General features: G+C 53.1%; 2 protein-coding genes across 18 annotated transcripts; one reads left to right on the forward strand and one right to left on the reverse strand.

Annotated features, from left to right (window-relative positions):
• Positions 1 to 1,245: 1,245 nt before the first annotated feature.
• On the forward strand, positions 1,246 to 11,739 carry PIAS3 (protein inhibitor of activated STAT 3). Of its 7 annotated transcripts, none has more exons than XR_014844254.1 (14): positions 1,246 to 1,386; positions 4,059 to 4,476; positions 4,636 to 4,720; positions 5,217 to 5,267; positions 5,505 to 5,595; positions 6,396 to 6,530; positions 6,733 to 6,838; positions 7,408 to 7,481; positions 7,618 to 7,778; positions 9,112 to 9,214; positions 9,326 to 9,494; positions 9,643 to 9,776; positions 9,973 to 10,010; positions 10,556 to 11,739. XR_014844254.1 is itself a non-coding variant. In XM_005663531.4 (14 exons), the coding sequence occupies exons 2-14, from the start codon at positions 4,062 to 4,064 to the stop codon at positions 10,820 to 10,822; spliced, it is 1,860 nt and encodes a 619-aa protein (XP_005663588.1). In that variant the 5' UTR covers positions 1,246 to 1,386; positions 4,059 to 4,061; the 3' UTR covers positions 10,823 to 11,739. The 7 variants fall into 7 exon arrangements, 3 of the variants coding, with proteins under 3 accessions (XP_005663588.1, XP_003125840.1, XP_020945604.1); XM_005663531.4 differs by having other exon boundaries at positions 9,112 to 9,245; XR_014844253.1 differs by lacking the exon at positions 1,246 to 1,386 and adding an exon at positions 1,977 to 2,091.
• Positions 8,945 to 14,733, reverse strand: NUDT17 (nudix hydrolase 17). 11 transcript variants are annotated; one of them, XR_014844263.1, is made up of 10 exons: positions 14,337 to 14,545; positions 13,959 to 14,142; positions 13,715 to 13,740; positions 13,475 to 13,567; positions 13,113 to 13,211; positions 12,500 to 12,636; positions 12,273 to 12,419; positions 11,990 to 12,139; positions 9,431 to 9,481; positions 8,945 to 9,177 (listed from the first exon to the last, which is right to left on the reverse strand). XR_014844263.1 is itself a non-coding variant. In XM_085023124.1 (9 exons), exons 1-8 carry the CDS (start codon positions 14,526 to 14,528, stop codon positions 9,467 to 9,469), a joined length of 891 nt encoding a protein of 296 aa, XP_084879250.1. In that variant the 5' UTR covers positions 14,529 to 14,545; the 3' UTR covers positions 8,945 to 9,177; positions 9,431 to 9,466. The 11 variants fall into 11 exon arrangements, 8 of the variants coding, with proteins under 8 accessions (XP_084879250.1, XP_005663586.4, XP_084879249.1 ...); XR_014844262.1 differs by having other exon boundaries at positions 8,945 to 9,481; positions 11,990 to 12,134; XM_085023124.1 differs by lacking the exon at positions 12,273 to 12,419 and having other exon boundaries at positions 11,990 to 12,134.
• Positions 14,734 to 16,004: the final 1,271 nt, after the last annotated feature.

The following is a 16,004-nucleotide window of genomic DNA, read 5'->3' on the forward strand; positions in this document are numbered from 1 at the left end:
CCAGGGATCAAATCTGTGCTGTAAGTTGCTGTACCACAGCTGCAGCAATACTGGATCCTTAACTCACTCCACCACAAGGGAACTTCCATAGTTACTTTTGACTTAGAGAACTTAACAGAACAACAACAACAAAAAAAAGAGCTCAGGCCTGATGGAGACTCAAGTGTTAGAGGGAGCAGGTGGGACTTAGAACCAAATAACTGAGCTTAATTCTGCACTACGGAGCAGCAAGGAAAGAACCTGAGTGTCAGGAGAGGGTGGACATCCTTCCTAGGGATAAAATCCACAAAGTAGTTAGGCACTGTCCAGTTCAGCAGGTACCTGGGGATACTGGCAGCCTGGCACCTTCAGTCATAGAGCTGTGGAGTCGCTCAGGGAAGGATTATACTGAATGTTTAAGCTAAATGAGAGGATTATCCATATTATTTATTAGAGCACTCTTTTTGTATGCCAATTATTGGTTTAACCATCTTGTTGCTGATGCTTGGCTGACAACTCCTGCAAGGGTTTTATGTTCTCAGCACCTAACAATCTCTGAACAGCATTCAAATATTACACAAATAACTATCACTGATGTCCCAGCCAACCAAGTATAAAAGGTTATGAGTTTTTCCAGTACCTAGTTTGAGTAAACTGCTCTAAAGGTGGTACTTTCAAGGGACCTGCCCACGCGTGATTAGTTTAGTTGAGAATGGGACCTCTGGAAGGTCTAACACTTTGGAGGAAGGAGAGTAGGCAGTTCAGAGAGTGGCAGGTGACATTCTGGGGAAAGAAAACCTCCGTTCTATTCACCTTCAATCACACCAAAGGTGTGGGGGTCTCTGGTGACAATCTGTGTATTTGAGGTAGGGGGTAGGGGACCACAGATAGAGTTAGGGTTTAGGTACACTTTGGGTTTTAGCAGCCTGGGTTTTCTTTCTCCGAGGGAGAGGGCCTCACTCTAAGTAGGAACCTCTTTATGCTATCAGATTCCCGGTCCGCACTGTCTTGTTTGCAGCATGCCTCCACCCCAAGCGCATACACGAGCTTCCAGGGGTCAAAGCGGTAGTGAGAATGTCGAGATACAAGAACATCTCCCTTGATCCTCTCACTGGAGGAGTTAATCTCTCCAGCACCGGGCTGAGTCCCTCCCTCTCCCGCCTCAGACTCCGCCCTCTCCCCACTTCCCCGCGGTCCTGGCGGGCTTACCCAGGAGGGGGCGGCCCCAGCCTCAGCGCTGGGCCGGGCGGAGCTCCCGCCCGGGCGGAGCTGCGGCTGCAGCGTCCAGCTGCCGGACCGACCTCCAGCCGCGCAGACTGCGGGAGCGGCGCCGAGCTCCCTTCCCCCACCTCCCCAGCCCACCTCTGAGCCTCCCGAGCCCCCTCCCCGCTCCCTGCAACTGTGCTGGTAAGTCTGGCTCTCGCACCAAACTTTCTTGCTGCCGAGTTTGAGTCCTACCGCAGGACCACGAGCTACAGGGTAGTTGGGGGGAGGGGGGTGAAGAATTGAGAATAGCCGTCTTGAACTATTCACGATCCTATAGTGTCCCTCAAATGGATTGGGTCTCATCCATTTCCCGAGTTGGTAGAACTCTTGATTTTAGCAGGTTAAACTTGTAGAGAGGGAGATGAGGATATTCGCTCTAACTTCGCTACCCCCTCCCCCATTTCTCTGAGATTTAGCCCTTCTCGATACTTTCCCTCCATATTTCAAGTATCATTGCTTCCCTAAAAGCTCATCTCCCTCCCGACTCCGGCGTGGCAACCCCCCCTCCCCTCAGGTACTTCGGATCCACCTCCTCTCCATTTCCCGCGGGGAGCCCGCGATCCTTCGGGCCGTTCACACCCTCCAAGTCTACCGGTCTTGCACACCGGGCCAAAGACGTGCAGGGGCTGGGTCCGGCTGTGGAGGGAGGGGCTGAGGCTGGGGCTCATCCGAAACCGGGCGGGCGGGGCCGGGAAGGGGAGGTGTAGGGGGCCGGACGGGGCGGAGCAGGCGGCATTTGCGGCCGGCGCCGGGGTGGAGAGTTGTGCGCCGGTCCCTGGGCCTGAGCTCGGGCTCGGGCTCCGGCGCCTGCGATGTCTCAAGATGGCGGAGCTGGGCGAATTAAAGGTACCGGCCCCCTCCCCCATCCCCATCTGGACTGAGCCCCACTGTACGCCGAGTCGGGGAAGCGACCGAGACTGGGTGCTGAGGGCTCGGGTAGGGGCTGGAGACGTGGCGGAGACTGCCTGCTGGGGATGGGTGAGAGGTGGCTGTGGGCGAAGAAGGGGCTGCTGCGGGGCTCCGGGGGCGGGGCCCCGGGGCAGATGTAGGGGTGGGGCCGAGGGGAATTGCAGCTTTGCAGCTGTTGGGGGCCGAGGCGCAGGGGGCGGGGACGCGGGGGTAGAAGTCGGATTTGGTAGTTGGGGCTGCGGTGGGGATAGGGCCGGGAGGAAGAGCAGCTTGTAGAGGCATGGGGCCGAGTCGGTCAAGGCCCAGAGGTGCGACAGTAGGGGGCAGATGGGATGGACTGGAGGGCAGATGTACGGGGAGGCTCCTCGGGGGGGAAGGCGCTGAGAGACTAGAGGCTTTGGGGCTGCTATTGGGATCTGAGCCTTGGGAAGTACCAGTAGGCGGCTGAGATCTAGGGGGCGGGGCTGTGCAGGCGGATAGAACGAGGGGTGGGGCAGAAGCATCCTGGAGGCTGAGAGGAAGGTCCTTAGTGTGTCGGTATCTTTGGGCAGAGACAGAGGAGTGTGAAACTATGGGATAAACTGGGAGAAGTTCTTGACAAAGCTAATGGCGAAATAAAGACAGGACAGGGGAAATAAGGATGAGAAAGGTGGAAGAGCAAGTTTTTAATCACATTCCTCAGAAGGGGCGCAAAGCCGTAATGCTTCCTAGGCGGGGAAGAATCATGGTGGGCTGTAAGGCCTGCCCATGGCAGGGTCTCCTAGAGATTCCCAGAAGGGAGTCCAGAGAGAGCTTACCGCTACCACACAGAGTCCTAAGGATAACCGTATTGGAGGACATTTCACAGAACCTTTAAAATCCATAGAGTTCATTGTCCTGCCTCCTGCCTTTACTCTGCCTTTTGAAATGGAGCCATAGTCTTGGGAAGGCTTGAGGTCTAGTCACTGGCACCAGTTGCCTTTAGGAGAGCATGCTCTTGTGCACCCTGGCTCATTCTTCCAGGGCCTCTGTTTCGAACTTTACCCTTCTCTCTTCCATCCCTATTGGGGGGGGGTTACTTATTTTCTCTGTGTAGGACAGAAGCAGGATATTATTTCCTGGCAGATGGAGGAAAGAGGTTAAAAAAAAAAAAAAAAAAAAAAAAAGCATACCTGGACTCCACAATTTGCAGTTAAGCCCCTCACCCCAAGTCTTGGTCCAGTTTCTCTCCCAGAACTATAGGACTGAGGGAAGGGCGGTTATGTAAATAATACACTGAGAAGGGATTTGGGGGAGTTATGAGCATTGAACTCTGACTTGTAGACCCTGGCCACAAAAGCTCCTGAAGCTTGGGGAAAATAGCTGAGGTAGATTGAGGTGTTGGGAAGGGTGGGTGTGACAAGTCCTCCAGCCCCCTGGCCCCTTTCTTCCCTGTGGTCCTGGGTGGCCTGAATCCTGTTCTCTCCCTCCTTCTCCCTGTCTCCCTCCTGTCCTCTTCCCAGGAGGCTGGGATGGGTCTGAGAGTTTGAGAAAGAGCAGGAGAGGAGATAAGCAGCTTAAAGGAGAGTCCAGGCTCAAGGCAGGGTTGGAGGTAGGAGGCCCTGGTGGACTCTGAGGTGTGCTTCAGGATGGCATGCTGTCTGTACCCTGCGCCCTGCCCTCACCTGCTCAGCTTCCAGGCTTGGGGAGATAGGGTTGCTCAAGCCTGGGAGGTAGTGGCGAGGTTGACCTAAGGGTTGCTAAAATGGGACTTAGATGTCCTTTGGCCAGACTGGCTGGCCAGCAGTAATCCACCAGCTGCACAGCATCTTTCTGATCAGTGCTGGAGGGAAAACGGTACTGCCCACCTAATAGCTCAGCCCCGGTGTCTTTGGCAGGACAGGCCTGTGCAAGATAGGATTCTCAAGCTTCTCTGGTTTCCACAGCACATGGTGATGAGTTTCCGGGTGTCTGAGCTCCAGGTGCTCCTCGGCTTTGCTGGCCGGAACAAGAGTGGACGGAAGCACGAGCTCCTGGCCAAGGCCCTGCACCTCCTCAAGTCCAGCTGTGCCCCCAGTGTCCAGATGAAGATCAAAGAGCTTTACCGCCGACGCTTTCCCCGGAAGACCCTGGGGCCCTCAGATCTTTCCTTGCTCTCTCTGCCCCCTGGCACCCCTCCTGTAGGCTCCCCTGGTCCTCTAGCTCCCATCCCCCCGGCCCTCTTGGCCCCCGGCACCCTGCTGGGCCCCAAGCGTGAAGTGGACATGCATCCCCCTCTGCCTCAGCCTGTGCACCCTGATGTCACCATGAAACCATTGCCCTTCTATGAAATCTACGGGGAGCTCATCCGGCCCACCACCCTCGGTATGGCTCTTTGTGGTCCCTTGGTCTTCCGGGACTCCATGCCTCTTCCCCAAGCCTTTCTTAGGCTGTAGTCCTTTGGGATCAGGAGCCTGGAATAAGGGCATCTTCTGTGGCTGCCTGTGCGTGGGCTTGGGAATAACTGCCCCTTTGTGTCCTCAGCCTCCACTTCTAGCCAGCGGTTTGAGGAAGCGCACTTCACCTTTGCCCTCACCCCCCAGCAAGTGCAGCAGATTCTCACATCCAGGTACCTCTCTTTCAATTCTCCCACCTCACCCTTGGGTGATTACCCTTAGACTCTGCTCTCTGACTTTCTCTTCTGCCCTGCTCTCCTTCCTCTCCATCGTGCTTTGTCCCTCATTCTCTCTCTCTCTTTTTTTGTCTTTAGGGCGGCATCCACGGCTTATGGATGTTCCCAGGCTAAGGGTCCAATCAGAGCTGCAGCTGCTGGCCACACCATAGCCACAGCAACACCAGATCTGAGCCGCGTCTGTGATCTACACCACAGCTTGAGGCAACACCGGATCCTTAACCCACTAAGTGAGGTCAGAGATTGAACCCGCATCCTCATGGGTACTAGTCGGGTTCATTACCCCTCAGCCACAACAGGAACTCCTGTCCCTCAATCTCTTGTATGTCTCTTCTCTGTCCCCTGGACATTTAACTGTCTGTGTCTCTGTCTCTTCACTTCTGCCCTCCAGGGTCCACACACTGACATCTTTCCTTCTCCCTCCCTATTCCAGAGAGGTTCTGCCAGGAGCCAAATGCGATTATACCATACAGGTGCAGCTCCGGTGAGTTGATCCTCCCTCCCTGCTGGGCTCCCATTGAGGATGGGAAGGAAATAAGGGTATGACAGTTACCACCAGGAGATATGCCTGCTCTGCCACATCCACTGCAGACCAGGGATTCTTGTTTGGAAGTTGATGGCTACAGATACCCATGACTGATTCTCTGAGGTTCTCTATCTCTCTGCCAGATTCAGTTCAAGAAACTGCCTCCCACCCTTTCATCTTCTCTTTTCTTACCAGGTTCTGTCTCTGTGAGACCAGCTGCCCGCAGGAGGATTATTTCCCTCCTAACCTCTTTGTCAAGGTCAATGGGAAACTGTGCCCCCTACCGGTAACTGTTCTTCCCTTCTTCTGGCAGTAACCCCTTCCCTGTTTCCGTTCTTAAATGTTAACTACAAACCTATTATGAAAGAGCCACGGCTAGCACAATGCCTGGCACATAGAAGGTGCTCACTTTATTGACTGAATCCATATAATCTAGAGAGTATTACGATAGGGCTGAACAAGGATTCTCTCAGAACTCAGAGGAGGGACATTAGCTCAACCCAGAGGTTCAGGGAAGAGTCTTAGAAGTAATGACCCAAGGGCTGAGGGTTGGAGGAAGTAGAGTATCCCTACTATGCCTTTTTAAGAACTCAATGAGGAGTTCCCGTCGTGGCGCAGTGGTTAACGAATCCGACTAGGAACCATGAGGTTGCGGGTTCGGTCCCTGCCCTTGCTCAGTGGGTTAACGATCTGGCGTTGCCGTGAGCTGTGATGTAGGTTGCAGACGCGGCTCGGATCCCGCGTTGCTGTGGCTCTGGCGTAGGCGGGTGGCTACAGCTCCGATTCAACCCCTAGCCTGGGAACCTCCATATGCCGCGGAAGCGGCCCAAGAAATAGCAACAACAACAAAAGACAAAAAGACAAAAAGACAAAAAAAAAAAAAAAGAACTCAATGAGCAGGTTCCTATCTCTCTGGTCAGTGAATAAGCTCTCCTTTTTCCCCCGGGAGTGAACCCCACTTGCAAGCCTAGATAGTGCCCCAGTTCTTTGAGTCACTGAATGGACCCCCATCTCTTTGGTCAGTGAGTGAGCTGAGCTTCTCTCCAGCGAGGGCAAGATGTTTTGACCAGTTCCTCCCTTTCCCAGGGTTACCTCCCCCCTACCAAGAATGGGGCTGAGCCCAAGAGACCCAGCCGTCCCATCAACATCACACCCCTGGCTCGACTCTCGGCCACTGTTCCCAACACCATCGTGGTCAACTGGTCATCTGAGTTTGGACGGGTGAGCATGGCTGAGGCAGGGAACTTGGAGAAGCGTGCAGAGAGTGAGAGGGAGTCATCCAGTGCCTTGGGCTGGGGAAACATCTTTCTCTCTATGGGTCTCTCTGCCTTAACTTGCTGTCTCTGGCCCTCATGTGACAACGTGGGGTGGTAGTGGTGGTGTGTAAAGCCGAGGCTAATTGTTCCCCCCCACCTCCAAGTAGAATTACTCCTTGTCTGTGTACCTGGTGAGGCAGCTGACCGCAGGGACTCTTCTACAAAAACTCAGAGCAAAGGGCATCCGGAACCCAGACCATTCCCGAGCACTGAGTGAGTAACATCCTGTCCTTTTCCTCCTTTGATCTGGATCCAATTCTTCCTGGCCTTCCCGCCTTTATAATTAAGCTCATACCTCTCTTGTGACAGTATAACTCACCTCTCACATGAACTCCAACCCCCCCTCTATTCCTCTTACTGATCTTTGGGGTTGAAAAGTGGGACCACTCCAGGCATCGAGTGACACCCTTGCATTCCCAATTATACATCTGCTTTGCATCTCATAGGCCTTAACTCCAGCCCTGGTGAAATATGGGTTCTTCAGACTAGAAAGAGTCTTAAGTATCATCCAGTCAACCCTCTTGTGATGCTTAGATCATCTCTGCCAAAGTGTCACTCCCCTGTATTTAAGCATATTCAAGGATGGGGAAATCTCCTCCCCCAACCCAGCCTTCATAATCTATATCCCAGATCACCCCCCCCCCCGTGACATCCCATTGGCCCCCCAAAGGCTCTCTACCCAGTCATCTCTCAGCCAGAGCCATCTGCTTCTGGCCTCACCACCTCCTGGGCGTCTCTCCAGTCTTGCTGACCCTGTGGCTTTGACCCCACTCTTGTTTCAGTCAAGGAGAAATTGACCGCTGACCCAGACAGTGAGGTGGCCACTACGAGTCTCCGGGTGTCACTCATGTGCCCGGTGGGTACGAGGGAGAAGAGGCGGGTAGGGGGAGGGTTGGGTTAAACCTCTGGACTTAGATGAGGGTTCTTAGGGCTACTGAAGTGAGGCTTTTTGGGATGTGAGGACTCTGACCAGAGAACTTGTCTCTCCTCAGCTAGGGAAGATGCGCTTGACTGTCCCTTGTCGTGCCCTCACCTGCGCCCACCTGCAGAGCTTCGATGCTGCCCTTTATCTACAGATGAATGAGAAGAAGCCAACATGGACGTGTCCTGTGTGTGACAAGAAGGCTCCCTATGAATCTCTTATCATTGATGGGTAGGGTCATTCTGCATTCAGCTTCCTTTTACCCAGGACATCCACCAGCACTGCCTTCCCCCCCATATATATATATGATCTACTTCCCCTCCCATGAACCCCAACTCTTAACCTGTCTTCTTTATATAAACATTATATGTATAAAATGTATCCTCTTATATACTGTATATATCTCCAACATTGAGGACTTACTACTTACCAGGCATGGTGCTTAGCACTTGGAATGTCTTAATCTCATCAAATCCCATGAAATGCCAGTAACCCTATGAGATAGGCACTGTCATTACAGATGAGGAAATTGATGCCTAGAGAGACTGAGTATTTAGCTCAAAGTTATATTGTTAGTAAGTGGCAGAGCCAGTGTATCAAACTTAGAATATATCTCCTATAACAACTACCTGATCTCTTACTCATTGGGATCAGTAATGTTCTTTTGAGGCCTGGATGTGCTGATCTGGCTAGTCCTAACTGGCTTCAGAGCCTACAACATGGTTCTTGTTCCCAGTGCCTTCTTTTTTTTTTGTTTGTTTGTCTTTTGTCTTTTTAGGGCTGTACCTGCGGCATATGGAGGTCGCCAGGCTAGGGGTCCAATCCAGAGCTACAGCTGCCAGCCTATACCACAGCCACAGCAACGCCAGATCTGAGCTGTGTCTGCGACCTACACCACAGCTCATGGCAACGCCGGATCCTTAACCCCCTGATCGAGGCCGGGGATCGAACCCGCAACCTCTTGGTTCCTAGTCAGATTCGTTTCTGCTGCGCCACTATGGGAACTCCCCCAGTGCCTTCTTTTGAGGTGGTATATAGAGTTCTATATCTCTGCTCCTTCTGTCTTGTCCCTAGTGTGACAGGAAACAGGTGCTTAGAATGTAATTTATTTTAAAGCTTAGCAGTTAGGAGGTGACTAGTATCCATGAGGACACGGGTTTGATCCCTGGCCTTGCTCAGTGGGTTAAGGATCTGGTGCTGCCATGAGCTGTGGTGTAGGTCACAGACATGGCTCAGATCCCTTGATGCTGTGGCTGTGGTGTAGGGCAGCAGCTGTAGCTCTGATTCTACCCCTAGCCTGGGAACTTCCATATTCTGCAGATGCGGCCCTAGAAAGACAAACAAACAAACAAACAAAACAAAACAAACAAAAAAACAGCATTTAAAGTTTCCAAAGCTCTTTTACACATCTTACTTTATTTGATTCCAACAACTCAGAGAGGTCAGTAAGGGGGATAATGTCCCTAATTTACAGATGCGGAAACTGAGGTTCAGGAAGTGGGGGTCCCAGAACACCCTGGCTCCTGTTCCAGCCGCATGACTTTTCCTCTCTCCCCTCCTCCAGGTTATTTATGGAGATTCTTAATTCCTGCTCGGATTGTGATGAGATCCAATTCATGGAAGACGGATCCTGGTGCCCAATGAAACCCAAAAAGGAGGCATCTGAGGTTTGCCCCCCGCCAGGGTATGGGCTGGATGGTGAGTGACCCCCTGTCCCCCAGTTGAGCTCAGTCTTGTATGGTCTCTTCTCTGAGACACAGTCTTCTTACCACCCACAGGCCTCCAGTATAGCCCAGTGCAAGAAGGCAATTCATCAGATAATAAAAAGAAGGTTGAAGTTATTGACTTGACAATAGAAAGCTCATCAGACGAGGAGGACCTACCCCCGACCAAGAAGCACTGTCCTGTCACCTCAGCTGCTATCCCGGCTCTACCTGGAAGCAAAGGGTATGAAGAAATAGGCTGGATTTATAGCTGAAGGGACAAAGGAAGAAGTCGGGCATGCTTTCTGGTCACAAGGCAAGCCCTGGGGCAGAGAGGGCACCTGGGAGGCTGAGCTGGGTGAGGGTATGTCATTCCTTCTCTCTCCTCCCAGAGTCCTGACATCGGGTCACCAGCCATCTTCGGTGCTACGGAGCCCTGCTATGGGCACGCTGGGCGGGGACTTCCTGTCCAGCCTCCCCCTACATGAGTACCCACCTGCCTTCCCACTGGGGGCTGATATCCAAGGTATGGTCACAAGGGGGGGCTGCACTGTCACACTTTCCCCCAAACCAGCTCAGAACCCCCCTTTCCTTTGCAAAGCTTTCAGGCAGGCTGTCTTGCAAAGGGCCATAATCCAAGGAACTTCTTTGAACTTTTTTGGGGGAGGGGTGGTGAAGGGGTCCGATAGGAGGTTGATTTCATTTTTTTTTTTCCCTACCAGGTTTAGATTTATTTTCTTTCCTTCAGACTGAGAGTCAGGTAAGTGGTCCCTTCTCCTCCCATGAAGATCTCAGATCTCTGAAACTTCCTTTCTAGGCACTGACGGCCCCCTTCCCAGGGACCTAAATCTGCTTCTCTTTGAAGGAAGTGGGGCAGTCCAGGCAGTTGATTTCCCTGCTAGGGACTGACTTCCTAGGATTCTCACCCACGTCTCCCTCTGTCCCCTGTTACTTACTGTTCTGTCTCCGGAGTTTTTAGTGTGGTTTTGGGCCTGTCTGTTCCCCCCATCCCCCCCAAACCCATGTGCACTTGAGCACCATGACTGTTCCAGCCGGACATTCCACACATTTCAGACGCCCACAGGGCCGAGAACCTAGCAAGCTGGTGGGGCTGTCTCAAGGCAGGAATGGGGGGTGGGGGTGAGGGAGTAGGGGAAAGAGGCAGAGGGAGGCTCTCCGCTTCTCAGAGAATCCCTTGGATCCCGAGCGGTTGATTGATCCTGTGATATTTCTGAGATGAGTGATTGGGAGGGAGGCGGGTAAAGGCAGGATGAAATCTGAAACCATGCTCTTGATTCCTCCTAGCACTATGGCCCCTCCGTCATCACGTCGCTAGATGAACAGGATGCCCTTGGTCACTTCTTCCAGTACCGAGGGACCCCTTCCCACTTCCTGGGCCCGCTAGCCCCCACACTGGGGAGCTCTCACCGCAGCACCACTCCAGCACCCCCTCCTGGCCGTGTCAGTAACATTGTGGCCCCTGGGGGGACCTTAAGGGAGGGGCATGGAGGACCCCTGCCCTCTGGGCCCTCTTTGACAGGCTGTCGCTCAGACATCATTTCCCTGGACTGAGTCCCCTGGATTATGGAACCTTCACTGCCTCCCAACACTGAGCGAGTAATGCTGCAAAGTCTGGACCCCTGGCCGCTCTGACCCCTCAGGGGCCTTTGGTCAAAGGCCAGAAAGACCTTCATGGACACGTGTTTTTGGCCTTATGTCTGCCTGACAAGGCCAGCACCCAAAGGGTTAATATTTAACCTCTTTTTAAGGACATTTGGGGTCTGTTTTGGGAAATGTCCTTGGATGTCCAGCACATTCCTTTGGGTATGTTAACGTAGGCGGTGGGAGGCAAATGGGATGGGAGGTGAGTTGGGGAAAGGGCTGAGTCCTCAGCCTTGACTGTCGAGAGCCTCATGGGGAAAGGGCCCTTCTAGTGTCCCCCAGGCGCCCTCTCTTCCTGTTCCCCAAAGTGGGCTCTGTTCCTTCCCGTGTCCCATGTCTCTTCATGTCCATTCCATTCTCTTTGGCCAGACAGACAGGTGGAATAACAGATAGGCAGACCCATGGAACAGAGAACTCTATTTTGGGTTGCAGATTTTTTGTGCATAAACAAGAGAAACCAAAATACTCCAAAGATGACTTTCCCTGCCTCCTACTTCCTAGTATGACTGAGGAGGAGACACGGCCTTAGCCCTGACCCCTAGGGGTTGGGGGAAAGGGCCTGGCCAATTGCCTGGGTCTCTATTTATATATTTAAGTTCACAATGTTGCTTATGCTGACCAAGCCGGGGCCTGAGCTTCTAAAGGCCTGTGGCCCCGTGGCGAGGTCTGGCTCATTCTGCACCTTTCCTGGGAGGTGGGAGTGCCCTCGTGCTCTCCCCGGTCTCCCTTTGCAGGCTCCTCTAGGGCCTAGGGACTATGTTGTAATTTTACTTTATATTCCCGCAGTTGTAGCAAAGTTCTTAACCATAATAAAGGTTGTGAATGTTCTGAGTGTCACGGGGGTGGACTGGGAGAGGATTAAGCACTTTGCTTTCTAGATCCCTGGTTTGAGGGGAGGGGGTCCAACTTCTCTTCTTCCCTTGCTGGCCCTGGGTCTGCGTGAGCTCCACTCGCACATGGTAGGGGTGTTAAACTGAGGGTTTCTGAGAGCAGTTCGTTCTTCCTTCCTCTCCCCCACGCCCCTAAAAACATGAGGGCGGAACGCACTGGGGCCCTGAAGTCCTTCCTCATCCTTACCTTCCCAGATGCTGCAGCCAGAGCCTGAGGGCAAACTTGGTCCCGGTGCTGACCCTCTCTGTGCTCTCTGCCGTGGCTGGGGTCGTCCGCAGCAGTGTGGATGTGGGCAAGGCCAGAGGTCGAGCTCCTCCATCCTCGAGTTCTACTGCACTGCAGAATGACAGCTCCCGTCTGGGCTGAGCCACAGGCTCAGCCCATTTCCATATCCCTTAGGTCACCTGATCCTCCAACCGCCATGACAGGGGTGGGTGGGTGTTAAGCTCATGTTACAGAAGGGACTTGCCCGATGAGAAAGTGGGGCTGAAAATTCAGTGCTAGCTGGATGGAGCAGGATCCCTTGGATGGGCCTTGTTTTTGATCTCACGTGCTCTCTTCATTACTAGATGACCAACTCACTCTCTAAATCTCCCCCATGGCACAAAATTGCTCCCTGAGGAGGAGAGAAAAGCTGAACTTCTCAGCGTGTTATGTGTTGGTGTGTTGGAGGGTTAGGGCGATGCTCTTACTTACAGGACAGAAGGTGGTAGGTCCTGGGGAAGTTGACTGGGTGTCTCTGTCTCATCCTCTGTGGCAGCCACCGCAGCTGCTACATCTGGTCCCAGCCACATAAGGGCGCTCACCTCTTTTGGGTTTGGTTGGATCCGGGCCTGGGGCCAGACATGTTGATCTCTTAGTTGTAGCTTCTCTCAGAAGCCCTGTTTTTTTTTTTTGTTTTTTTTTTTTGTCTTTTTAGGGCTGCACCCGTGGCATATGGAGGTTCCCAGGCTAGGGGTCGAATCGGAGCCACAGCCACAGCCACACCAGATCTGAGCTGAGTCTGTGATCTACACCACAGCTTACAGCAACGCCAGATCCTTAACCCACTGAGCAAGGCTGGGGATTGAACCCCAGTCCTCATGGGTTTTAATTGGCTTCGTTAACCGCTCAGCCACAACAGGCACACGTCAGAAGCCCTGTTCTTGATCACAGCCTACCACGGGTGGAATGGTACAGGGGAGAGAGACTTGGGATGGGGGGTGGCAAGCTACTGGATTTTTTGGTTATCTCTGATCCTCTTGTCCCCACCTTAGTCATAGTCAGAACCAGTCTGTTCAGCCCCATTTCTTTCTACTGCCAGTCCTACCTGTAGCTGCTGCTGTGTCTCCTGGGAGATGACAAGGAGATAGAGAATGATGTGATGGTATTTGGGGAGACCCCAGCTCAGCCTAGGGGGGTAGGCAGACTGAGAAAGAAGAAAACAGCAAAAGTGAGAACTTTCTGTGCCTTTTTGAGACTCTGTAAATGCAGCTGAGGAAGTGGAGAGTAGAGATGGCACAGGAGGGACATGGGTAAGGGTCGTGGCACTGGGGACTCCAAACCACCCACACTCCATCGTTTCCCCTGTGGTCAAGGCAAGTAGGGCTGTTCTGTGGGCTTTGGTGGGTTAGAGATGATTAAGGGCTCTTGGTTAAATAGGAAGGATGCTCTCCCAGCTCCCTGTCTCACCTCCCATAACCCCAGAGGGGTCCAAGAGAACTGGCCCTGGGGCAGCTGTAGTCCACTCTCCTCCCAAAGCTCTCGAAGCCCTCCTTCCAACAGCTGGGAGTGAGAGGGCAGAAGGTCAGAGAGGCCAGTGCCTGACTCCTCTGAGTCCTGTGTTTGCCCTTCCCTCTGCCCAGCCCCAAGATGGTCCCAGGCACCCTGTCCTCTGGGGCAAGGTGCGGGTTGTGTCACTTGATTGGTTACCTCTTCATCAGGTTCCACATGCCCACCTGCAACAACAGTGGGACCAGTAGTGAGCGGTGGTGGTCCTGGCCAAGGAGCCCCACTCACTGTTTACACTGCCCCCTTCTCCAGCCCGCACAGAGGCAGCTGTAGCCCTTTGTAATTATGGGACCTATTTCTTTGTCTTTTGAGACGGGGAAGAGCACTGTTGGGTAAAGGACAGATTTCCTTCCGGATCTTGGGGCCTAGTCCTCAGGGTGCTCACCTGGGGGTACCCAGAGGTTGGGGAAAACGTTGAGGGTGCCTGTCCTTCGGGTCAACAAGACAGTTTGATCGCTGGACTGCAGAATGACCGCCACGCCCAGATCCACACCTCGATTCATGGGCAGCTCGGCCGCAGGAGCCCCCGGCTGCTGCTCCAGGGCCGCAAAAGGGCAGAAAGGGGGTCGCTGGAGGGAGGGAGCCGCTGCGGTTAACGCTTCAGAGGCGGGGCGGGGCTTGCAAAAATTGGGCGACACCGCGCGACTTCGGAGAAGGAGGCGGAGTCGGCGACTGGCCCGGCCCCCAGGCCGCCGGCCTCCAGCTCCCGCCCGATCCCAGTCCCTCCCTTCACTGCCCCGCGCTGGGTGCCCCCTCTCCCGACCTGGAGCGGAAGCCTGGCCGACGCGCCTGGGAATGGCCTGGCCGAGAGGACGAGTTGTCCCCGCTTGAGGCTGCAGTGTGTGGACCACGGCCCGAGCCCGGGTCTGGCGCCCAGGAAGCCGCACACACTCTGCGTGAAGCTCACCGACTCCGGGCGCCCGGACAGTAGCAGCAGCACCCGCGCCGCGGCCATAACTCGGCTCTAGGATCGCCGCGTCAGGCTTGGCGCCCTCTGGTGGCCTAGAGGCGCTTCCCCACGGAGCCTTCCGCGGGGTCGGAAGGAAGCCGGGCTTCCGCAACGTGGGGAATTTAGGCATGACGCTTGGGGATGATCCATGGGTGTGGTAAAAAAAATAAATAAATAACAAAGGGGAACCTCTAAGTCCCCAGCTCCTCTTTCCTCCCATCTTCTTTGTTTAGGGAAATGATCCCCAGATTGACGTCTGGACTCACAGGTCATCTCCAACCAGCCATGGGCGGAACTATAAGCACCTCTCCATGGCACCCTGCATACCTGTTACAGCAGGTAGCACCTCGGATTAATCACACCCATCCCCGAGCCGGACACCCAGGAAAACATTTTTGACACCTCCCCTTTCTTTCTTCTTACTCAAATAGCAACAAAATGCAGCAGATTCTACCCTCACACTTTCTCAAACCAACATCATCTCCAGCCTCCACAGCCCTAGTTCAAGCCTTCCTCATAGTCTGCCTGAGGTATTATTACAAGTCTCCAAACAGTCTTGCCCCCACCAATTCATTCTCTACAGTGCTGCCAGAATGATCTTTCTAAAATACAGATCTGCTCATTTTGCTTCCCACTGCTCTGAGGATAAGAGAAGCTACTTAGCATTGTAGCAAGAACCCACCAGTCCTTGCCCCTGCCTGTCAGTTCTGGCAGGACTCATGCCCTATTTTCAGCTTATATCCTTTTTGCTCTCTCCGAAGAAACAGGCTCTGCCTCCCATCTTTCAAAATACAGATTGTGTCACTTTTCCTATGCTCCCTTTTCTGCCTGAGCCTTTCCCCAGGTCTCTGTACTTAGCTACTTTCCCACTCTAGCCCCCCAACACTTCCTTGTGCTTACTCATCTCCTCCCACTAGGCTGTATGCTCAAGGCTATTCATCTTCGCATTCCTAAGGCAAGCTGAGCACATAACAGGTGCTCAGTAAGTGATGGTGGGTATCTTGAAGACAGAGATGGTACTGGGTTTATCTTTATATATTATATCTAGCATGGTGACTAGCAATTCATTGGCATTCAGATATTTAGTGAATTAGAACATGAAGCGATTGTAAAACAACACCCAGCTGCTTTAAATGAAATAAAGCTGCTGGGACCTATTACATCAACTAGATTAATCATCTATCCATGGTACTGAGAGAGAAGTTAGAATCGCCACTTTTTGGGAACCATGGTGAAGAGGAAGGCAGTTATTTATTGAGTGCTTACCATATGCTGGGGATCGTGCTAAATGTTTTACATACATAATTTCAGATGTGTTAGAAGCCTGGACCTGGCAGATGTGACTTTTATCCATAGAGTCTAGTGACTGCTTGGGCCAATTTGATAGGGATTGAGTAGGCACAGGTGGTTGTAGAAGTTCCAATAGAGGGTCATAAAAAGGGAAACCTGGGATGCTGGGAGACCATGTAAGAAAGCCATCAG

This window comes from Sus scrofa, chromosome 4 (assembly GCF_054392235.1).
Source record: "Sus scrofa isolate SSC_HxYL_T2T_F1_AM1 chromosome 4, Sscrofa_HxYL_maternal_Yorkshire_Landrace_v2.0, whole genome shotgun sequence".
Lineage (NCBI taxonomy): Eukaryota > Metazoa > Chordata > Mammalia > Artiodactyla > Suidae > Sus > Sus scrofa.